General features: G+C 44.6%; 4 protein-coding genes across 11 annotated transcripts in view; all 4 read right to left on the bottom strand.

Annotated features, from left to right (window-relative positions):
• map4k4 (mitogen-activated protein kinase kinase kinase kinase 4) overlaps positions 1-2,673 on the bottom strand; it is a 30,205-nt gene extending 27,532 nt beyond the window's left edge. For all 7 annotated transcript variants that reach the window (XM_022768386.1, XM_022768388.1, XM_022768392.1 and 4 more), the window contains exons 1-2: positions 2,432-2,673; positions 2,018-2,083 (exon numbers count right to left, since the gene is read on the bottom strand). In XM_022768386.1, coding sequence (XP_022624107.1) covers positions 2,018-2,083; positions 2,432-2,488 — 123 coding nt within the window. In that variant the 5' untranslated portion in view covers positions 2,489-2,673. The remainder of the gene's footprint in view (positions 1-2,017; positions 2,084-2,431) is intronic.
• Positions 2,674-4,856: 2,183 nt separating this feature from the next.
• On the bottom strand, positions 4,857-8,456 carry chst10 (carbohydrate sulfotransferase 10). 2 transcript variants are annotated; one of them, XM_022768394.1, is made up of 6 exons: positions 8,375-8,456; positions 7,778-7,958; positions 7,579-7,688; positions 7,190-7,415; positions 6,880-6,985; positions 4,857-6,769 (listed from the first exon to the last, which is right to left on the bottom strand). In XM_022768394.1, the coding sequence occupies exons 2-6, from the start codon at positions 7,881-7,883 to the stop codon at positions 6,217-6,219; spliced, it is 1,101 nt and encodes a 366-aa protein (XP_022624115.1). In that variant the 5' UTR covers positions 7,884-7,958; positions 8,375-8,456; the 3' UTR covers positions 4,857-6,216. The 2 variants fall into 2 exon arrangements, with proteins under 2 accessions (XP_022624115.1, XP_022624116.1); XM_022768395.1 differs by having other exon boundaries at positions 7,778-7,921; positions 8,375-8,454.
• Positions 8,457-9,056: 600 nt separating this feature from the next.
• On the bottom strand, positions 9,057-11,475 carry rpl31 (ribosomal protein L31). The gene is made up of 5 exons (XM_022768372.1): positions 11,408-11,475; positions 10,745-10,848; positions 10,179-10,304; positions 9,220-9,332; positions 9,057-9,128 (listed from the first exon to the last, which is right to left on the bottom strand). The coding sequence occupies exons 2-5, from the start codon at positions 10,846-10,848 to the stop codon at positions 9,097-9,099; spliced, it is 375 nt and encodes a 124-aa protein (XP_022624093.1). The 5' UTR covers positions 11,408-11,475; the 3' UTR covers positions 9,057-9,096.
• Positions 11,476-12,184: 709 nt separating this feature from the next.
• Positions 12,185-23,551, bottom strand: zc3h13 (zinc finger CCCH-type containing 13). Its single transcript, XM_022768379.1, has 20 exons — positions 23,412-23,551; positions 22,519-22,689; positions 22,081-22,184; positions 21,821-21,935; positions 21,485-21,596; positions 21,183-21,349; positions 20,889-21,037; positions 20,549-20,749; positions 20,280-20,447; positions 19,851-20,191; positions 18,966-19,451; positions 18,600-18,848; positions 17,974-18,484; positions 17,571-17,761; positions 15,874-17,139; positions 15,094-15,768; positions 14,855-14,998; positions 14,470-14,670; positions 14,060-14,223; positions 12,185-13,924 (listed from the first exon to the last, which is right to left on the bottom strand). The coding sequence occupies exons 2-20, from the start codon at positions 22,678-22,680 to the stop codon at positions 13,724-13,726; spliced, it is 5,607 nt and encodes a 1,868-aa protein (XP_022624100.1). The 5' UTR covers positions 22,681-22,689; positions 23,412-23,551; the 3' UTR covers positions 12,185-13,723.
• Between the last annotated feature and the right edge of the window lie 375 nt (positions 23,552-23,926).

The following is a 23,926-nucleotide window of genomic DNA, read 5'->3' as shown; positions in this document are numbered from 1 at the left end:
AGCTTATTGTAAGGCTGTCAAAAGCAAAATATAAATGCAAAAACTGCACTTGACTCTTATTGTGAAATCTAACTTTTAATTCAACACAAGACCAGACCTTCAGATTTCTACAGCCTGCCTTAAATAACAGACAAAATAAAATGCCTCCAAGGAATCAAAAGTCACCACAAATCAAAGAGGAAAGAATCTTGGTCACATTGTGTTATCTAAAAGGGGCCTTGTAAACTGTGACCAAGTGCTTGACAAAGCAGAAAAAGCCTCAGAGGGAGAAGGAACTCCACCCCGTTTTCAATTGGGGGGGCTGTTGTGATTATTCAGTCGGTTGGCGTTTGAAATCCTGCAGACAAACACCTCCTTTCTGTGGATCTGACTGACTGAGTTGACTGAGAGACACCGCCCCCCCCCCCAAAAAAAAAAAAAAAAGAGTGAGGAGACAAACTCAGCTTTGTGAGTGTGCTGGGCAGGTTCTGTCTGGAAGTGGACAGCTGCTCTTCTACCAGTTGCAGCCACCCTCGACCACCTCCCCCCCTCACCCTCCCTCTACCACCACACACCACCACCCTACTGCACATGCTCACAGGCCACATGCTCATTTGACTTGTTAACATGACAGGCAATTTACTGATCGACAGCTGATCGACAGGAGGCCATTGCAGCAAGCTTCAGTATGAGGGTACAGTGAGCAATGACTTCACTACAGACAGTTTGGCTTATCTCGTGCAGGCTGTTAGGACCATGTCTTTGTGTCAACTGCAGGCTAATCTGACAGCCCTCTCTTGTACAAGCTCCATTCCCACACAGCAGCATTCGCAAATAGAATTAACATTGGACAGTGAATGGAGCGAGAGATTAAAGGGACAAAAAGAGGGAGAAGCAGTAATTCTCCGTCCCATACGCCCGGCTCAAAACCATCTGGTGGGAAGATAGCACGCAAGCATCACACTTCCTAGTGACAATCATCCGCTCATCCTCTCTACATTGCACAGGGCTGATTTCAGGTGTGGTGAATCCGATGAGCGCATGCATGCAGATGGGTTGGTGCGGTTCGCAGTGTGAGCAGAGGCGGGGGCAGATTCTGGGAGTTCAGTGCGCTGGGAGATTGAATGCAGGTCACTGGAGCACTGTGGGCTGTTAGAATTAAATACTCAGCTTAGCTTTCTGCTTAGTGCACAAGCAAATTGATGTTTTTTTGGCTAGCCTGCTGGTACTAGCCTATTAACAGTCTGTGCCGTGCTTAACAAATCTTAGCACATCGTATATATAGAAGTGAGCAACAAAATGGACGAGCTAGCTGCAACAATAACAACAAAACAAGGCCCATTACATTAGCTGAGGACAAATGACTCTCCAAATCCAAAGCCAACCCTCCACCAAACACGACGGCCACATCTTTGACTTCAGCACGAGCGCTCGCTGTCTCTCTCCCTCCTTGGCAATGTCTTTCAACAGCCGCAATGTTAATTTTCAACAGAGAAATGTGACACCAAGAGCAGATGGCCCAGAGAGTGGGATTCCCATCCACTGAAGTGGAAAAGTCCTGATTTAAACAGGATATGAATTTTGGTTTTGTTTAAAAAGATAAAATAAAATAAAGATGAAGGAGCTGCAGACAGATACAGAAATGTGAGGTCAGCAGGATCAGTCTGGTGACAGATATCGTTTCTTCATCCTTGTCTCCTCACCCACTTTTCAGCAAGACAGGTGATGTAAGATTGGTGATGCATCAGACTGTAGACTGTCTGATTCACTCTTTACACACACTCCCAGCTGCACAATTTACAGGCTCTGATCAGACTTGTATACCAAAAACAAACTACTCTTAGCAGAAAGTCTAATATTACATCTGTTTCTTTCAACCATCAGTGGTGTGGTCTGGTAGCATCATCTGCATCTGAGCAATGTTTTTTAATGTCAGATCCTTTGTTCCCAGACTGGATAAGAATAAAAAAAAAACATTGGCTATGCTGAGCCTCCACTGTGAAAACAGGACAGGCCATGCACTGCGCCTCCAACCAACCTTGTATACTTGTCCATAGGTGCCATTTCCAACTACCTCCACCAATTCAAATATCCCAGCTGGATCCTGAAAAGAAAAAGGGGAGAAATGCGTTTCAGGTTAAATAAAAATCGATGTTAATGTATTTAATTCATGAACAACATTGTGCACTGTGAGCCAGCTGTTGCGCCCTGGTCTACCCTACATGCCAAATGCATCTCGAACAAAGGAAAACCAGACACTGGCAACACCTCGCTATGGCTCAGCGGTCATTTTCAATACTTCAGCTCTAACAAGAAGGGACATTGGAGGACAGGTTAGAACTTGCTCATATAAGCCACACTGAGGGACATGTGTTTTATCGAGCAACGTGAAATAAAAGGGAGCAAAACAACAAAAAAATAACACACATAGGCTCGGTTCGGCAGCACTCACCCGCAATGAAGCCAAGTCTATGTCTACTAGACTTTTAGCTGGAGAGTCGTTCGCCATCTTTCAAATAAAAGCCGAGCTTTCCTTTGTGATATCTAAAAATATTTGCTGCTGTATCATTTGCGGGCTCGTCGGCGGATAAACTAGACAGAGGCCGTCGCGTATTCCTCTTTGTGGGATCCGCTTCTTAGCAGTAAATGCAGGGGTCTCGCTACTCCATGTTGAGGTGGCAGCAGCGGGCTCCCTGTCCGCTCTCTCCCTGCTCGTGCCACTGGTGTCAAGCTAGCCCGGAAAGCTAAACTTCCGCTACAGGCTTTCAGAATAAAAGCACCACTTTTATTGTTTCCAAGCAACTGGGATATAGGATTACACTGAATATGAATTAAATGTTAATCTAAATAATATAATAATTGTTTTTGCTTGTTTGTTTGCTTTTTTCATGACCATGTGTATTAGTATTCAAATCTTAAATATAGGAAGAAGTAGCAATACCACTGTGTAAAAACACTCAAGTAAAAGTTCCTTTCAACATTTTATTTAAAGAAATGGACTACAAGCAAAAAATACTTAAAGATCAAAAGTAAAAATGCTCACTGTGCAGAGCTGTGTTGGAGTGTTATACTATAGTACTAGATTATAGTTAATGATGCAAGACTGTGTAAGCATCACTTTAATGCTGTAGCTGCTAAAGGTAGGGTTAATTTGAACTACTTTTAATCTTTAGCCATATATCATTATTCATTTGCTGATTATAGTTAGTATAACAAATCTGTTTCTGTAGCCTACATCAATTAGTAAGCAAAGCTCTCGAGCTGATTTTTTGAGCAAGAACACAAGAATACATTGAAAAACACCAAATACAATTTTGACATAGTTTTTAAAAGCCCATGCAATTCATATCAAGCTGCTTTCCTGGTAGGAATTTTATCATGAAGTTACCTAGCTGTTCTGTTACTTTGTGCAAGTCTAATTTTCTCTTATGTTGATGATAAAATTGGATGATTTCCGTTTTCATCCTGCCTGCTTCTGTCTAACTTGACGCAGCTTTGATTGAGAACCGCACAAACACAGGAAGCCGGTCGGCTTCACACAGAAAGAAAAGGGCTGGGCCTCAATATTATCAAGCATGGACACCGAGATTTTTTAAATGCTTTAATGCACTATTTCTCACCGACTGCACACTCTCATATCAGCCTGCATATCCGCACATATACAATTCATACATGCTGCAAAGCAGGTAAGATAAATGGAGGCAGACAGGAGCGGACCCCCCACCACACAGCATCTTTATGGACATGCGCATGTGAGGCTTCACTGTCAATATTGGTAATCATGGGTGTGGCAAGTGAGCAATCACAGGGGTGATGTTGTGTATGTTAGAGCAGTGGAGTCTGGGGAGCAGCATGGGACAGAGGAACAAATATGCTTCCTGAAGCCAAATCTATAATACAGTCTTTTTAAACCTCTCCAAATGGTGATATATAGCAATATAATATTTATTATTCATTTGAGTATTTTGATAATTTGCAGCATTCGTCTGCAGGATCACTCTCTGTGAATATTTCTGATAGAAATTACCTCCCTAATGATAATATGAAATTGTTAGAGCTCAGTCCAAGCAGGCAGTCTGTATTCAACCTGAGGTGCACCCTCAGCTTCCCATCAGGGCAAATCAATGTACAGGATACTGAATTCTTTACAGGCCCTGTCAGCAGCACACCCAGAGGTATATAGCTATATACTGTAGTGTAGTATACACTATCTGCTGAGTAGTAGATCTTTACTAACAACACCAAAACAGGAAGCAGTGTGTTAATAAGAGGACGAGCAGGTCCACTGCAGAGAGGAAAAATGTTCACCTGCGACATTTCAGTTATTTATCACAAATCCACCGTGAAATGTTCAAAACAGACAAAGCTAATCTGTTGGTTAAACAAACTTGAACTCCACATTCAAATCACACGGCAGGACAAACCAGTCAGGCAAGATGAGATAAGTAACCTGGCAGTGGGGAGACACACACACACACGCAAGCAGAGCAGAGCCTTACCACTCAAGGTTATACTTAAGACACTTAACTAATGCTTAAGCTCCGTAAATCAACTTAAATCCATCTGCCATAAGGTAAGCTTTTACGGACGACACTGACCAATGTAAATCCCTCTCCACCTGCTGTTTGCTGCTGACACATGACTATGAAGACATTGTTTTGCCCTTATTCCTATGGTTCAATTCAACAGTCCTGTGTGGTGACATTTAGTCAAAGGGTTCAACATGGTTTGTGATGACTAAGTAGTCAAATTTTAAATGGTTTACTGCCACCTTGTGGATATTTGATATTATTGCAGCAAGTCGTCCCCTACTGTTAAAAGGGAAAAGAAACTAATGGTTGGAACAATCTGAACAATTTGTGAAAGGTAGACCTGAATTCAGGAAAAACTTGTGGTAATACACACATAAAAAAGTAAAAACTTGACAACATGTTCTTTTGTTTCACATAGAACTTTATTACTAACTAGTGTTGTCCTTGTATCACGACCACCTGTCCAAAAGGTCACCAGGTGCTCGCTGTCTTACAACCAAGACACGTTTTGTGCCACTAGTCAGCAAGTTAATATTATAAATAGCAACATGTAATACAAATGTTGAGTTGCAAGTCATGTTAAGAACATTTACACAGTACATTTCTGATAGAAAAATGATCCTTTAAAATCCAGTGCCATCTTTCCTTCAACGTTCCTGTGCCGAAAACGGCCGAATATACGAGTCAACAAGGCAGAGCAACCAGAACAATGGCTACAGTATGAATCAGGGCACGACGAGGTCTTTGTTTCAGTGTGAAAGGTAGTTTTCTTGACCATTTTGATGTTATTTCATGACATTTGAAGAGTACAAGACATTAACATGCCTTGCATAAAGCAAAACTGAATGGTAAAAAAATATAAAATGCTAATGCCGATTTGTAGCTCATAAAAACATCAATGAAAAATGGTCACAAAAATGTCAAGTCAGTCCGTCCAATATTCTTGCCATTCACTCTCCTTGTCCAAATAAGTTTTGCATCCCTGATACAGACTCATCCTCGTGTATGTCTAGCATGCTAGCAAGGAGTACAGAAAAGACACATTCGACACAACATGTCAAAACGCAAAGCATTGTTCAGAGCTTTCGTTGACAGGATGAATCGTTGAAACAGGTGATCCATACAGTGCAATATAATAGCTACATTACAGGGTAACGGGCCTGTATCCCTAGCATTAGAGTACGCCTCTTTGAAATATAGTTCAGTCATAAACATTAAATATAAGATAGTAAACGTGTTCTCCAGCTGTCCTGTACCTGTATCTGAACTTTATATTGACCTTTCTCCACACAATGTGATGAATTCTGCAACTTTTGTCACTGCTGAATCTCACTATGGATGAACTCACAACAGCTACACTTTCTTTCTCTCTTCGCCGCATCACGGCACCGTCGGTTTTCTGACAGCACGCTCACCAGTTACAGCTCCCGTCTCCGTGACAGCACTGGTAAATATTTAGATATTAGGCAGCACTTTTTCAGCAATTGGGAATATAGTCAACATCGCAACAACCTGTCAGTTATTCCAACAAAAGTGGCTAAAATAAGAACAAAGACATTACAGTGTGCGATCTACTGCATACAAGCCTTTCAGGTGTTCCAGTTTTGTGGCACACAGTCAGCTACGATACACCTCTGTCTCAGTAAACCGAAGATGTTGAGAGGATTTTATATGAAAACATGTCTTTTAGTCAGTGTTAATCATTTTAGTTCAGTAGAAAGTCTGGGCTTGGGTAACCAAACAGGTGGAAGTCACCCTGGTAACGTGCGTAGAGACGCCTGATGTCTCGCTTGCTGATGCCTGAGAAGTAGTGCTCCACCTTGGTCCTGTTGTAGCGGGTGATGCCTGGAGGAATGGAGGGGTAGGACACCAGCTGGTCGATGCCTGCCGCTTTGAGGATGTGGGGGGCATCTTGCTCCAGTGTCTCGTGGTGGCCAACCACGCTGTAGTGTATTTCACAGGGTGCACACAACTCTGCATAGGTCACCCAGTGAATAATGTGCTCACCAAACTGTCGGTCCATGCGGCGACGGCCCTCTACATCACCCAAGTAACGGACAAAGTCCTCAAAGTGCAGGCCGGAGGCAGCAAGGGTGCTGTCGCGGTGGCTCTTGCGGTACTTACGGATGATGGCTGGAGCGATGTCATGTTTGTACCAAGGCTCAAAGCGTGGGTTCTTCACAAACTTGTCCTTGAACGCAGAAATCAAGCGCTCAAATGGATCTCTCACAATGAAAAACTTAAAGTAGGTGCTTAATCTGTTGAGGAACAGAACACGGATTAAGGAGTAAGAATTGTCTTTACTGGTTGAAGTGTAACAGCATACAGCACGCATTTTTACACTATTGTTGATTAACTCTAAACTAACCTGTAAGTTATTTCCTGTGGCGTCAGTGAAGAGAGGCGGGGCAGGCCGTTTTTCTCATGGTCATGAACGAGGTTTTCTGGAATCTCCTCCACAGTGGAGAATGCTCCTGCCAACAAAACATTAACTTCATTAGCTAACGAAACAAACAGACCCCCGATCATTAAGTGTCATTTACTTCTTAGAACATTACTGTCATGCTTTACCAATTTGTGTACAGCAAACACATAAAATCACAGCCGGTGCTTATCAGCCATTCCTTATCATTATAGTAAATGTGCATTGCTATTACCTTCATCCAGTCTACACTTACCATTGAGCACAATGAGGACCTTCTTCCATTGTGTGTTGCCCACTTTAGGCGTCTGGCAGAACAAGATCTTGTGTTTGTCGCAGACAAAGATGCGGTCCAGGACAAACTTGCTGATGGAGACGTGAGTCAAATTCCTGAGGCTGCTGTTCTTACATACAGTTGAGAGCAGCTCGATTCGCTTGTCAGCAACTGACTGCCAGTCTGCAACTGTAGGTACTGCTGAGGGCTAAGACACACACACACACACACACACACACACACACACACACACACAACACTTATGTGACTCCTTGTTTTTGATATGATGGCAATATCACAGATGAAAAAGTGTATGACTTTCAAATTAAGGCACTAACTGTGTGCAATTCGTAAACAGCTGTATTAGTCACCTGATCTGATGGCTTTGGAACAGGTTTTTCTGGGCTGGATACAGGGATGGTTTTAACCACCTTGGCACCTGGCACTGTCCAACTCTGACCACCAACCCTCTCTCCATAGTCTGAAAATAACATATTAGAGCAGGTTGAACATTTTAACTCCTATAACTTTATCAGTCTGTAGTAATCCACATAAGAAACAACAGCTTACCATCTACAGCTCTGAAGCTGATGAACTTGCTGACAAACATGAGGATGAGCAGCACCCAGCCGCAAGCCCCAAGGAGCAGCCAGTGGTGCCGCATCGCTTCGCACATCAGCCGACGGCCATGGAAACACTGAGCGGCGCTCCCACCTGGACACACAGCCGGACAGCTGACTGAAGGCTGCACCTGAATAACCAGCTATTGCCATTACTAACGTGTCGATTATAAACAAACCAAACCACCTAACGTTAAAGCTTAGCTAACACCTAACGTTACTTGCGTGTCAAGTTAAGAGTTAGCTGGAGAGATATCCTTTGCTTAGCTACTATATGGATATTGTATGTGGCAAAAAGCTAACGTAATTTTCGAGTTAGTTAACTGAGGTTAGCTTCCAACGACTGACACTAGCTTATTCAAATACAGCAGCTACCGTTAACTGTATTTAATCAAGCTAACACGTTAGCTTACAAGCTAGCCACACCTGTCCCTTCCAGACAGTGCTCAGACATGGAGCAGACAACTTGAACCACGCCTGTCTTTCTCGGTGAGCTTACTTCAATATGTCAAAGCTGACATAGAGCAAAAGCGCCCTTGTGTCTTACCTTTGTATTGAGTTACAGCAACTTCACAGCTGCACAAACTCTGGAGAAAATGTTGGACGATGCCATAGCGTCTAGTCTCCTGCGACCCTGCTTCTCGCAACATCCGACTAACAAAACAAGTAGCTCCCCCTAGTGACGGCAGGGTGGCGACACACCTTTCATTACTTCCCCATGCACGATTTTAATGTCAATTTGATCTGATAATGCCATTTAGAGACAAATAAACCTGCTCCATACTGTGAAAACCAGGAAGGATACCTAATGCCTGCACATTTTTACTGGGATATGATCATATTCCCTAACAAGCCTGAAATCCCTATACTCATATAAACCCATTTGGGACATATTTAGTATAATTAAGTATAGCTGACAGTTGTCTGTACTTGGGCTGCACTGTTCTAAGGGACTCATGAAGATCCCCTATATCTCTATCCCTAATCAGATTGTCAGCCAGTATATCCACCATCACATATGTAACTAAATTCTATATTGTCCATATCTGACTTAGAACATGTCAATGACCTCTACTATCCCCTTTGTGTTGAAAAAATCCCCTGTAGACAGCATTCCTCACCTGTCATAAAACATTCATAATACAACCATTAATCCAAATATAAAAACACACCTCAGATTAAACATTCAGTTGAGTGCAAAAGCAGAAATAAAGACACAAGACAAGAGCTCCTTTTATTTCATTTATTCCACTCGCAGAGGGGACAAATTTAGTTTTCATCAACATTAACTGTCTGCAGACCTTTTGGGGAAGAAAAAGAAAGAGAGAGGGTTAAATGACATGTCTATTGGTTCATTATTTTAATGAGCAAGACCATGAGCGGCATGTTTACCTTTGCATGTGGTGACAGGAACGTATGTGACCAGGGTGTACAGCTTGTTGGGAGAGTCCTCATCCTCATTACGCTTCCTGGACAGCCGTACGCGTATCCTGTACGGCACGTTCCTGCACACCGACGAACAGGTTACAATCTCCACTAAACGCAAGTTATCTGATTTGATGCTGCAACCTTAACACTGGCCAGCAGATGTGCCATAGCTCAAATTTCACACACATGTAGAAGTTTAAGGGTCAAAACAATTGACAGTTTAGATAACTGAGTGACTTAAAATGTCACAACCAACAAGATGTCCTAATCTCAGCACTTGTGTACCAAACCCACATTCAGATACTGAGAACTTCAGGGAAAAATAACCAATGTTCTGAAAAGCTGACCCTTTGAATTTCATATATTTAGCCTCAGGTACTGAAAATAGAGTATCCAATTTAATCAGACAGTAACTGGAAAACAGTGACTTGTCCTTGTATCTTCCAGTCTTCTCTTGTCTCCTTGCTGACAGTATTGAATCAGAAAAAGTGACTAACCTCACTCAAAGCAAATGATTTGCCACTAAATCCTCCAGTTATCTCATATGTTCATTAAGCACTGCATAGAGACTATGTTCATTTCTACAGATCTATCTTTATCAATCACACTGACTTCTTAAGCATAAATGTAACTGGCTTGTTTCTTGTCTTTGTTGTGTGTCGTAAAATCTGACAATTGAATTTCTTGCACCAAATACTTCATGTGGCACAAACATTGATATAGGCCAATCATACTTCCTCGATTCACGTTGGTGGCAGTTACGGTCAGCCAGTGATGCACATTTTCAACTGTAACTTACATTGTGTACAAAAAGAAAAAAAGTACTATAAATTTTCACATCTTGCAACGAACTTTCATTGCAAGATGTGACGATTTATGTATGTTTTTGCTCAGATATGAGTATTTAAAGCGGATCATCTCACCTGACACCCTTGCTCCACACAGCCTTGTTGAGGCGAGTGTCAATGCGCACATCAGGAGTTCCCATCTCCTTCATGGCGAACTTGCGGATCTCCTTGATGGCACGGGGAGCTCTCCTCTTGAACCCTCTGCAAGACAACAACATTAACAGAATTAAATCACTTCCAATGCTGACACTTGATTTAGTTGTTTATAAAACACTACCAACACTTCCATCAGTTGTGCACATGAAAGTCTTAACCTCTGTCATTTCATTGTATCTAAATACTTTGGGTGAACAATCTCAAGACGCTGAAATGCGATGCGCCATGTGTGTCGACACTTTAAAGTTTGAATATTGGTTGTTATACCACTCAATTTGCAGCCCTGCAAACACATTTTAGCACTGAAAACAAGTTCAAGAAGTGCTCACCCTCTTATCCCTGTCTGTAAAATACTGTACAGTGAATAAATCTAAGTGGAAAGTAGCAAAACTAAGTTTCATTGACAGCTGATATAATAATACTAACTGCAGTGCGTTTAAGTCCCTTACATCAACCATGGCCACCTGTGTTCTTGCAGTACTTACATTCCATGGATGCGCTTGTGGACATTGATGGTGTACTCTCTGGTCACCACCTCGTTGATGGCTGAACGCCCCTTCTTCTTTTCTCCTTTCTTGGTAGGGGCCATCTATAAACAACAAACTTGTGTTACTGTTGGAACACGTGAACGTTTCAGGAGCCGTGAAATACTAGCTACATCAGTCCACCTTTTAGAAAAACCAACACTGGTTTTGCTATTTAGACGAGAAAATGTGGGTTGCAAACTTCAACCCGACACCATTTTACTACACCATAGACTAGCTAACGCGGGGCTATTCTACTGTTAATACTTACCGCGGGCTAAAGGGTAAAATAAATTGCACTGGCGTTAAAAGAAACAGCTAATCAAACAAATACCAGTGCTTTATATTAGAAGTAAACAATATAGCACGATTTCTAGTTCACACAGAAGGAGCACAACATAGCCACAACGGCATCTTGAAGCCACTCCGGTTCAATCAATCGGGGCGCTAACATTCGTCGCTTTTAATCATCTTTTACTATGTTCAACCACATCAAAAACCTCACATAAAACACAAAGCAACACTAATATGTATATGTATGTGTGGTATTTGTTCGATTGTATCGTTAATATCGCAGGATGGCGTTAGATTGTAGAAATATAATTTTCCGAAGAAAATACTCACATCGACTCAAAGCTGAGACGGAAGTCGGAAGGACGGACTAAAGGCAGAGGATTGTGGGTAAAGGAAACCGGTCCGTTTTATTTGATGTCTGTTAACAACAAATGTACAAGTACAAGGTTCCTAGTGTTGATATCTCGTTTTTCAACACTCGTTAATAATTGTACAGTGTGCGATGTGAAATAAATAGTAAATTAAATACACTACTATGAAACATATTAAATAGAATTTTACAAATATTTGTATTATTTAAAAGATTTCGAAACAATAGAGACCACAAGAGATATTGTTTTACATGATCAGACTATTTAGACAAGGCATTGACAATATTTATGTTGTAAGATTGTCCTGTTTATGTCAGTTTCTTTTGTCAGGATCATATATAGTGTGTTATGCAGTAATGATTTACAAAAAATGAATTCAGTCATTGTACATGGCTTTGAACCAGTTTAAGACAGAACATGAGGCATTTCAGCCATTCACAACATAATAGATTTCTTTGTTAGGATTATGGAGGTCTACAACCAGATATGAGACAAATGCTCTATTTATGTTCTTCATCAAACACTAGTATCAAAGTACAAAAATATTCACATAAATTATTATCTCTGTTATTTCGTCAATGAGAAATTAAAACTCAAGTATCAAAGTTTAGAAAAAAACAAACATTTTTCCAAAGATCCTAGATGTAGCACTTCCTCTCTAGGAATGAAAATTCTTAATGAAAGACTCACTCATAAAGGTAAAAGGACCCTATGGGGGTTGTGTTTTTATGTCAAGTTCGGCACTTACCTCAAAATGCAAACATCTTCATCTAGTGGCTGTCTTCATAGCCCTAGTTATAGTAATTTAATCTCACCTAGCACTACATTTGAACTCCATCAGGTCCCCAGTTGTCCTTATTTGCCAAAATGTCATTACAATTTAAAAATGTCATTCTACATTTATTTTACAGTAAAAAATAAAAATACAAATAAAATACAGAGTTAAACCAGCTATCATTACTTGCACACCTTGGAAAAGAAACATGTAAGCAAAGTGTCTGACAGACTTAAAGATGATGGGCTTCATCAGAGCCCAGTCTCTCCATGTCTGTAATGTCACTCAGATTTCAAGTCACAGTTGCATGGCCGGGGGGGAGGTGTCATGTTGAATCCAGGTCTATAAGTTAACAGCCTTTTTCCATTCTTATTCTGTTCTTTAAGCTGTTCAGTGTGACACTGAAGGTGATTTGTCCATTGAATTTCTGTCCCAGCACTCACAGCATGCACAACCTGCTATTTTCAAGTGTTGATACAACCACATCCCAGAGCCTCAGTTTATCCACCTGTACAAGTCTTTTTATTGTGACTCTGGATGGTCAACCACTGGGACACAGAAACAAGATGTGAAGTTCAAATTAATTATCTTCAGGTCTTTTTCTTTTTTTTACCTAAGCACTCTAGGGTCTTTTCCTATCAGGAGCATTTTGGCTCCTTTTTGGATGGATGCGTTCCACATGGCAGTGTTGAAGATCTGGTATTCTGCAGTCTATAGTGTTCTCTGCACTCACTTCAGTTCATTTCAGGGAGACATTGCCAAACTATTCAAAACAAATACATCAAGCAAAAAGCAATAATGTGTCCACAGACTAACAGTTCTAACAACTTACATTCAATAAAGGAATAGTTTGGCAGTGCTCATTCATGAGAAACGTTCATTCAAGTCCCGGCAGGATGTTTCAGTTTCAGTGTTGCTGGTCGGTTACTTCTCTGCAGCAAATGCTACAGATTTGTTCTGCAGATATCTTGTGATATAATGTAAACAAATACAGTAACAACAACAATCAAGTGTGACATTATTTGAAGGCTGGACAGTAATTTCATACAAAGCAAAAGACCCATTACAAAAATCAACATCTAACAATTTTAATGCACAGTTGTAGTAACCAATGCACAAAATATGAAAACAAAACAGTCGTTTGAACGTGGTTAGGCAGGTGAAACAGACAGTTAAAAAGCTGCTCTAAAACACTGTAAAGCACAAAAAAACATGAAATCATTTTAGGTGTTTTATGTTTCGCATACATGGTTCATTACACACCTCCATAGGCTAGAATGTCCAGTAGTCTATGGCACAGCTTTTGCAGAACATCCAAAACATGTAACGCATAACTGAGAAATTCACAATTTTGCCGTTTTTTCTTTATTTCCTCTCCTGTCTAAAAAGGTTATGTGTATAATGAAATGGGAAAGAGAGGGATGGAAAGTTAGGGGCTGGAAGAAGTGAAGGCTTAGAAGCCTTCACTTGCATGTCTTTTACTCATGAAGCCCATTTCTTTCAGGACACACACACCTCAGGCTGTGCTGTGCTGAGCTTACTACTAACAGCTGCAGCAACTTCGGCCGCTGGTGCCGACCCACTGTCGGACTTTTCTGGGGCCGAAGCCGTGCCGGCCATGGTCCTTCTGAAGAGACGCATGCTCATCTGCAGCAGCTCGTTGTCTACTACGGGTGTAGTGGGGTACTGCTTTGTTAGGCCCTGAGGAAGAAAATAACATTTAAGAGATTTAAACATGTTTCTCCAAACAACTAAGTTTGTGAGAATACAGTTAAGATCAACACAGAAAAAGGTCAATATTAAATTCATACAAGTCAGTGACTGGATGGCATCTACCTTGTCATTTTTTAACAGTTGCCGGCGGATGGCAAAGTCCCTGCGGGCACACAGGGCCTTGCAGCAGGGCCCAAGGTTGCTCAGTAAACCTGCCCTCTCCACCCGCCTGTTCAGGGCTGCCATGTTCAGGGCCCCAAGGTCATGCTCGAACAGCTTGTCAGCATCTGGCAAAATGGAAGTGAAAGTGAGTTTTAGATGGATGGATCATACGAAAGTAGTTTATTGGTTTGCTGAGTTAAAAAATACAATCATGTTACAAATTTAAAATAAATGAAACATAGGGAAATCAAAAAGGATAAAAAAATCAATGTTAAAACAAAAGTTATCAAAAGACCATGATGTACAAAGTGAAGTGCAAACGACTGTGATAAAAATAAAAGTTTATGGGTCGATGATGTCAGAGCTCTCACCTTTCGGGTCGTCCAGCTCAGACTTGCACACCTCTTTGACTTGCTCCAGGAGCGCAGGCCCAGCAAGTCGTTTGGAGATGCCTGCCCTGAGAAGCACAGCCCCTGGGGTGAACCGTAGCAATGCTGCCCCTGCTGCCCGCGGCTCCTGCTTCTGTTTGGGCATCAGGCTGGACCAGTCCACATCGATCACATCCAGAGGACCTGTCGGGATGTAGCATTGGGGGTTTGATTTTACAAGGTACATCCGATCTGTTTTCATGTTTAAAGCAATATTTCCCAGTAAAAGCAAACAGTTAATTTGGAATGGAATTAATCAATCCCTCAAGCAGCAGCTAATGGTATTTTACCAGTAAAATATGGATAAGAGGAAGGTATTTCCTGGTACCTGTAATTTTTTCATCATCCTGCTGATCCTCCTTTTTCTGGCTATCAGCCAGAATTTCATCCAGCTCGTCATCACTGATTGGTTCGTACTCCTCTCCAACAGATGCGACTGACTGCCCATCGTCTTCTTTACCATCATCATCTCCTGAGAACACAGTGCACACAGACTCCTTTATATCCACCTTGGGAAAAATTGGGGGAAAGTGGCATAAAAGTGCATGTACACTTGAAGCTTCTTACCGTCGATGCTGTCCGCCTTCTCCAGCTCCCGTTCTCGTTGATCTCCCATGAGATGGTGACTGTTGCTCGCTTTCTCAGGCTCTGGAGGGCTGAAGGCTTCTCTTGGCAGCAGAGGCTCATAGTCACTCCTGTCCTGCCTCATCATGTCCCCTCGCACGTCTCCTCTCATTTCTCCCCTCAGGTCCCCTCGTCCTGGAGCCCTGGGGTCCCCGTGGGGCGGTAGGTCCATCATCATCATCCTCTCCCTCTCTCGATCGACGCCTCTTTCACCTCTACTGTCTCTCTCCCGCTCCCTATCCCTTTCCCGCTCCCGTTCATGCTGCTGGATGAGTCCTTCAGGGAGTAAGCGTTCCCTGTCCCTGATGTCCCGCTCCCTCAGGAGAGGTTCACGGCCAGGACGCATTAGCAGGGGCTCTCGTCCCCTGCTGGGCCAGTCCCTCGGTTCGGGCTCCCAGTCTCTTTGTTGTTGGAGGGGCTGTTGTAGGAGCAGGGGCGGCTGCTGCTGTTGCTGCTGCTGAGGCCGGAGATCCTTTCGGTCTCGTTCCCGTTCAAACGGCTCCCTGTCTCTCTCCCGCTCTCGACTGTCATACGAACCGGCGCGGGACCTGGACCTGGTCTGCCTCTCAGAGTCAGGAGAGCTGCGTCTGGAGCTGTGGCTGCGAGAATCCTGCCGGTCTGTAAGACAACAGAGACAGGTATATGTAAGGGTAGGATCAGAGATTTCATTGTGTGATATACTGTTCCTTAATGCAGTTATAATTCCATGATGTGTGTATTTACCTGATGAGGTGCTGCGGCTGGGCTCTCCTCTCCTCAACTGGTCAATTCGAGACTTCCTCTCGGCCCCAGGAGGGTCATTTACGACCGGCCTTTCTCTCTCCCGCTCTCTCTCCCTTTCCCGCTCTCGTTCTCTTTCTCTCTCTCGATCCCGGTCGCGAGAGTTGGTGCCCTGCAGCCTTCCCCGGCGGGATCGTGCACCCTGGAGGTCGTCTCGGTGGGCCGACTCGTTGGAGGGTGATCGCAGGCGTCTGGATGATGTGCGGCTCTGGTTGCTCCCCATGCTGCTGCTGCGCGTCTGCTCTGGAGGGGGCTTGCGCAGCAGGGGCTGGGACATGAGGGGCTGTGGAGTCAGAGTCTGCAGCAACATGGGAGGATCCTGAGGGAGTAGAGGGGCAATGGGTGGGGGGTTGCACCTCTCCCTGTCCCTGCCCATCCTTGGACCGCCACCTCTCCTTAGAGGTTCAGCAGGAGCCAAGGGAGGATGTGTTTCAAGTGGTCCTCCTCCTCGGTCTGTAACCTCCTCATCTGACCAGTCACTGAAGTTGTCCATTTTGGACAGGGGAGACGGCTCTGTGTTGCCTCCAGTGCCGCGGTGATCAGGCCTCATCGAGGGTGGTGGGGTCCGGGGACCTCTCTTCCTCTTACTATGGGGCTGGTGGGCTGAAGTATCCTCCTCAGACACATCAGATTCTCCTCCTCGTGACCGTTTCCTCTTTCGGTCAAGCGCCTTTTTCTTGGCTACTTTCCTGGGAGAGTGCAAGGGTGGAGGTCCATCTGCAGAAACACTGGCTGGGGGCTCGAGGTTGAAGCGGTCCCCTACAGCAGCCAGGCTGTTAACACCGCTTATCTCCTCATCTTTGCGACCTTTCTTTAGCCCCTTCCTCTGCGCCTTTGTCTTCTTTTTGCCCTCCTCGTGGGACAAGGAGCTGGCGGTGTCACGATCGTCACTGCCAGTGGCGAGGGCCGAAGGAGGAGGAGGAGGAGGTGGCGGCGGCGTGGATTCTCGCTGGTCTCTGCCTCTGTTGCGGGAGTCAGACGGAACATCTGAAAGGTGGTCAGCTCGTCTGTCGCCTCCTCGGCTGCGTTCCACACGAGGCTCGAGCTCCTCGTGGCGGCTGCGTGTCTCCCTTTTGTCCCCGGCTCCTCTGCGCTCCTCATCCTTCCAGTGACCCAGCTTGTCATCAGGTGGAGCAGCTCTCGGTGGTGAACGCAACAAGGGTTCCTGGGGCCGCACCACCTGGCTCAGCAGACGATGCTTATCGCCACCTGTACGTGCACATGGAAGAGTCACATCAGTTCAGTTGAGGTGTGTGCCGTTACCATGAGGACAAATGTCATATAAAGGAGCGCTTTAGAAGCAATGTCCTTTAAAGGACAATTTAAATCAAATGAAGACAAATGTAATTCTTGAAACTCAACCAAGGTGCATTTTTCATTATAGCCAGAGGAAAAGTGCAAGTTTAATTGCCAAATGACTTTGGTCTGTTCACACTGACATCATTTAACTGGGACAGCCAGCAAATACTTGAATGTGTGAAACGAAAAGACATGACATGTAGACAAAACATATTAACAAGCGATACCAAAGAAAAATCCAACTTCAAAATAGTTAACAGTGCATTCCAGGGTGCGCATTATACGAGAGGTGCATTCCCCATTAAACAGGAGTGTGTCCTTTTCAAAAAGATTTCCCCTACTGTCAGATGGAGGCGGACACACTGGGCTGGGGAGGAGGGGCTGTGGGTGGAGCTTGGCCTGCCCTCGGCCAATCGGGCGCTCACTTTTGTCCTCCGCGCTGTTGTAGCCGTCGCTGTCTGCCGGACTGTGGTCGCGTCGCTTTGGTGAGGAGCGGGGGCTCGGGCTGCTCTCCACCCTGGGCCTCTTACGACTACAGGGAGAGACGAGGAGAATTACTGCTGTAGCTAAATAAATATGATGAAAGTGATGCATGAAATTCTATTTTTGGGAGTGCCTTATACTTATAAATTATGTATGAAAACAGTTTCCAGAAATGAAAAGCATGTAACAGGTGCCTGTCCCATAGTTCCCATGTAAGATATTAAGGAATACCTGAAAATAATGCATTAAGCTGATACATGCCTTGTCTTGCGATCGTCCCGGGTTTCTCGAACAGACCGGTCTTCCCTGGTCTCATCTCTCCTTTCCCGCCTCTCCTCCCTTCCTCTCTCCCTCTCCTCCCATTCCCGCTGCCTCTCCCGCTCCCTCTGCTCCCTCTCCCGTTCTCGCTCTTTCCTCTCCCTCTCTCTCTCCCGCTCCTCGCGTTCCCTTTCTCTCTCGCGCTCCCGCTCCCTCTCTCGTTCCCGCTCCCGCTCTCTCTCCCTGGCCCGCTCCCTCTCCGCAGCCTCCCTTTCCTTCTCTCGCTCCTTCTCTCTCTCCCTCTCCCTCTCCCGCTCCCTCTCCCGCTCTCTGTCCTTCTCTTTCTCTCTCTCCCGCTCCCTGTCCCTCTCCCTGTCTCGCTCTCGTTCTCGGTCGCGGTTCCGGTCGTCCCGTCTCTCCTCCAGTCTATCTGTCCTGCGGTCCTCCCTCCTTTCCTCCCTCTCAGGCTCCTCTGATCGCCCCTGGTGCCTGTTTGGGGAAGCTGCTCTTGGATCTGGAAAAACAGAAAGTTAAAATAAAACATAGTCAAACAATTTTAAACTAACAACTACCCAAAACTCTCCACGTGGTTTTTGATCAGCTGGATGAACATCCTTTTTGGTCCCCACCTCTCTCTCGGTTGTCTCTGCGATCCCGCTCTCCGTGCCCTCCTCTCCTGTCGTAAGAGGAGTCCCGGGCCTGCTCTCCTCTTCTGTCACCCTCATAGCGATCTCGGTCTGAACCCCTCTCAGAGCTTCTTTCAGTAGCGCTGCGATCTGCGCTCCTCTCCACACTCCGCTCGCGCACCGCACTGCTCCGAGACTCCCAGCTATCATGGGTGCTTTCCAGTTGGGAACCACGGGAGTTTCTGTTTGAGCCTGACAGATGATAAAAGGGAGAGTATTATAGAGGAAAAAATGTCAAACAAACACACACACACACACAAAGGAAAAAATAGAGGCACAGTTAGTGTAACCTTGTCTTCAAGTTCTTGCCTTTATCAGATGTTTCATTAGCACGCCCTCTCCCTCGTCCGTTCCTCTCAGCTCTGTCTGTCCTGTTCTCTGTCCTTCCCTCAGCTCTCCCTCCCTCTTCACGACCATGACCTCTCCCATAACTCCTGTCGTCCTGAGACATTTCCTCCTTCCTGTGGGTGTCGGTCCTCTCCCTCTCTCGCTCCTTCTCTCGCTCCCTGTCCTTCTCCCTCTCCTTCTCCCGGTCCCTCTCTCGTTCCCGTTCACGGTCCCGACGCTCCAGGGACTCTCGACTGGACCGGGTGTCTGTCCTGCTTTCTCTGGAGTCCTTTACGTCCCTGTTGTCTCTGTGGTCGCGAGAGTCTCTGGTAGTTTCCCTTCCTCGATCCCGGCGCTCGCGAGCCTCTCTCGTCTCCCTGTCGTCTCTAGCGTCTCGTGATGAAACCTGTTCAGAGTCATAGTCCCGGTCGTCACGGACACTGTCTTTCTCTCGCTTGCTGCGGCTATCTGTTTGAAAAAAGGACACATACTGCAGCTTAACAAGTGAAGAATGGATTATTTTCATTTCAACACATCTTACAAGGCATAGGGGACACAGTATTGATTCCAGAGGAGCATTTTCAAGAGGAAGCAATAAAGAACTTATCGATTGCTACATTTGCCCATATAACCCAACCAATGTGCAAAATTAGTCATATTCTAAATCTACAGTAGCAGATGTTGTTGTGCAATAATGTGGTAGGAAATGTAGTGATTCAATTTTTTTTTTTTTTTACTGTTTCAACTGACTAATAAAAAGCATGTAGGCCCGGGCCTGCTCCTCTCTTCTGTCCCCCTCATTGCTCCATGTGGTAAAAAGTACAACAAAAGAAACAAGACAAATACAAGAGAAGAACATAAAGATACCATCTCTGCGCTCATGTCTGCGCTCCTGGGCCGGCGGACTCCTCTCTCTGTCACCACGGCTCCTCTCTCTGCCTCTGGAGTGGTGCCGGCTGGGGCTCGACCTGTCAGATCGGCGGTGGGGCGAGGAGGCGTCGTGGGAGGCCGGAGGTGACCGGGAGCGTCTGGAGCTCTGCGGTGAGGAGGCTCCCGCTGCATTGCTCCGATGGTAGGCGGGAGAGGACGAGCGACGCCGACGGGGAGGAGAAGGAGAGTGCCGCTGGGCGGAGGAGCCGGAGTGGGAGGAAGGGGAGTGGTGGCGGGGAGGAGTGGGACTGCGCTGGTGGCGTGGAGGAGAGGGAGACCTACAGTGACAAAACATGGTTAGTTCCTTGCAGGCACTTTGTCCAGTATTTACCGATTCAACTATACTGAAAATGATCATGTGCTAACCTGCGAGGAGAGGAGGCCAGTGCAGAGGGTTTATGGGACGAAGCTTTAGGAGAGGTGGATTTCTTCCGGGCTGAGGGTGAAGCACCTCTGGAGGGAGACGAAACACTACCAGAACGCTCCTCTGATGTCACTGACCGCTTGGCTTTGTGGGAACTGTCTGATCGGTCCCTGTAAACGACAAGTTTATATTCAGAAGAATGAGGATTACAAGTTGAAGATGATGACAGAGGATGAGTGGGAGAGAATTTGCTTGCAGTCCACAGTGTTACCTGCGTTTCTCCTTCTTCTCTTTGTGTTTCTCTGTATCTCGTCCCCGATCTTTCCCTTCTTTCTGCTTTTCCTCAGACTTCTCCTTGTTTTTGTGCTTGCCTTTGTGTTTCTTCCCCATCACAGGAATGTCCAGAGGGACAGGGGGAGGAGGACTGGGGGTGCGGGGCCCTTTCTTTTTACTATGGCTCCCTTTTGAAGACCTGGTTGGAAGAAGATGGAAAAGGTTCAAATTGTAATCATCAAATAGAAAAAAATGGCCAAATGATCACATGGCCAATAACCTATCCTGGTATCTAACTAACCTAACCTTCACAAAAAAGGCCACCAATGGAATCCTACCTGGCAGGTTCTGAAACAGGGGAGGAAATGGATGTTTTCTTCTCTTTCTTTCCAGAGCCTAGCCCTTTGGTTCCACTTTTGTGTTTCGGGGAGCCACTGGACTTCCTGGATGAGGGTGAATCTTTAGAGCTTAACTGCTCCGGGGAGGCCTGAAGGACAGACATGACAAATCAGGTGGAGATTCAAATCAGAGTCCATCTTACAGACTACTACTTCACTGTGAGTGCCGTGAGTTGCCCTGGAGGAAATCAAAACAAAAGTAGTAACTAGTTTGTATAGCCAAATGTTACTTACCTTCGGCAAGGAGGTGGTTCTTGTTTTAGTGGGGGTCTCATCTTTCTTGATGACAATCTCCTCCCTCTTTTCCAGGTTCTCCTGCTCCAGTTTCATCAGCTCACGTTGAATCTTCTGGCGCTTCATTTCTAGGGATAACTCGTAGTCGTAGTCACCGATATCCGAATCTGAAAGTCAAACCAAAAAACACAGGCTTTTATCTTCAGGCTGTCAAAATCAAAGCCCATATTAATATTCTTCAGTTCACACTAAATCATAAAATAAACTAAAAAGCCTAAACATTATAAAACAGTCTACTGTACCTTCACGATTGGTTTCCCACTCTGTGGGTTCTTCTTCACTGGCTGGGGTGCGCTCCTTTGTGATCTTTATGTCCTCCTTCTCCCTGTGTCGGCCTCTGGAGGAGTCTCTCTGCTGTAGATGGACACACACACATTGATGTTAGAATGACACCTGCTTCTTCTTATTTTGTATGGACTAAATGTACCATATTTCCAAGCTCATCACAGTGTAAAAATCAGCCTCAGATTAAGAGTCAGCAGTAGCACCAGAGCAGTTTCTTCATTTTAAAATCAGCCCTAGTTTACAGATTCACCGACAGATTATAACTTAAGAGACAAATGGAGCAGAGAACTCACTCTTGCTGTGGGGGATGCGGGCTCGTCAAGGTCTCGCTTCAGGTTTTCTGGGTCAACATCCTGTCTTTTATTCTTCATCCTCTCCCGCAGATCACCTGTGGGCCTCTCGGTTGACCTGCTCCATTAAGACGCACACACAAAAAAAAACATACATATGTTTTTGAGCTACTGTATAGATCATACATTTGATTTGACATGGACATAAATCAAAAAACATGCTGATAGAAAATAAAGGAAATGGTGTATCGAGGCCATCTTACCGACTAAAGCTAAATCCTTTGCCTCGTGGCTGAGTTCCATGTGTGTAGCGACAAGTGTTGCCGTAACTGCAATTACCGGTCTTCAACCAATTTCTACAGTGACTCTGGAAGGGACACACAAATGAGTCTTATGAGATAAAGCAACATCCACAAACTGAACTGAAACAGCATCACAGTAGGGAGATTAGGAAGACAAGGGGTTCAACATAAAACACAGAACAATCATTATCATATCATTAAATAGGTTCTCCTACTTCCCTAAATAGGAGACTGAATCACTGAACAGGGGCACAGGTTTGTGGCCGACCCTGGTCTTTGAACTCCCAAAATTGGAATGGATGTGAAGGGGCACAATAAGCTATATCATATGCATTGGGAAACTAATAGACATCACTGTTGGCATCCATGTAAGTGTTTAGCAGTGTAGACAATACATACATCAGCAGCATTACTCCCAGTGCTGGGACCAAGTCTTTCAAACACGCTGGGTCTACGGGAGGGGGCGGCGGGGTTGCTGGTGCTGCTGGTCGTGGTGCTGCTGCTGCTGTCAGATATGGTTTTTGAATTCTCCACTGTTACTTTCCGCCTGATCTTGGACATTCTGCAGGACTGGAAACATGACAGACCATGTCAAATGATGTGTCTCTGATAAGTCGTCTGCATCAATACAACTATACACAACACACTGAGACTTATGTAGGAATGTTAATGAAGTACTTTTATAAAAGTTAATGGGCCAATGGCATTAAAAACAATATGTCTAAAACTACACACCACCGAACTCTCTATGCTGTGTGACTATGTTTGACTTTCAGCCCGGACTTCATTCATTCAAAGTACAGGGCTACAGCTTTTAGCACCCTACACAGCAACTAAGAAGCTAATTTTCATTTATCAACTTTCCTGTAAGACTGGAATTCATAGACTGGGCTGCTTGCAGTTTTAGTTTTCCTACTGGTAGCCACACATCCTAAACATAAACACATGCAAATGGCTTGGTCTGTTGTTGTGTGTGCAGCTGCTCTGCGCTAACTTCTAGCGAGCGAGTCTTGCATGCTAGCTTAAGATTAGCTAAAGTTCTTAGCCAACTACACGACTTCAATACTATTGTTTAAATGTCTTACAGTCGTACATATGTAATATTTAGGCGGTTAAAGACTAAGGATAAGTATTTTGCATGCCTCGTGCTGGAAAAAACAAGCGAATGGATGCTAATGCTAAAGTTAGTTAACCAAAGAGCTAATGACTTCATGTTTTATCTTAGCGTGGGGCCTTGAAGCTTCAGCAGCGTGTCTAACGGACAATGTGAAGAAAAGCAATCTCAGTCTCACCCAGGATATTAAGTCGGTGTCGCATCTATTTAAGTCCAGTTAGAGGATTCAGCACTTGTAGAATTAACAAGGCTTATTCTTTAAAATCAAAGGCAGAAACTGCCCTGAGTGCCTTCATATTGGCGGAAGGTGCGCATCATATGTCCTGTTCTTCTTCTGCGGTTTGTGTTTGTACTCCCCTGGTGTTGCATTACCGCCGACTGCCGAATATCTTCTCTGCGCTTTTACTTATTGATTTATTTTTTCCATGGCTTATTTTCTGTCGTTTCTTCCAAAACTTTGAAAAGCTCTTGGACTCATATGACTATATATGACAATACTCTTATTGGTAACTAGTAAGACCCAACAGTAATCTGTCTTCAGTATAGCTCAGCTGACAGTTTGACCGTTTGTTTACTCGCTAGGCTTTATTTTGAAAGTTGTCATCGGAAGCGAAAACAAATGTCTGTCTTCACTTAGACATGGAAATTCTTATTAACACAAATCTTATTAACAAAACTATTACTAACCCTGAT

This window comes from Seriola dumerili, unplaced genomic scaffold, assembly GCF_002260705.1.
Source record: "Seriola dumerili isolate Sdu_G_001 unplaced genomic scaffold, Sdu_1.0 BDQW01001556.1, whole genome shotgun sequence".
Lineage (NCBI taxonomy): Eukaryota > Metazoa > Chordata > Actinopteri > Carangiformes > Carangidae > Seriola > Seriola dumerili.
This window is presented reverse-complemented; position numbering and strand designations above follow the sequence as displayed.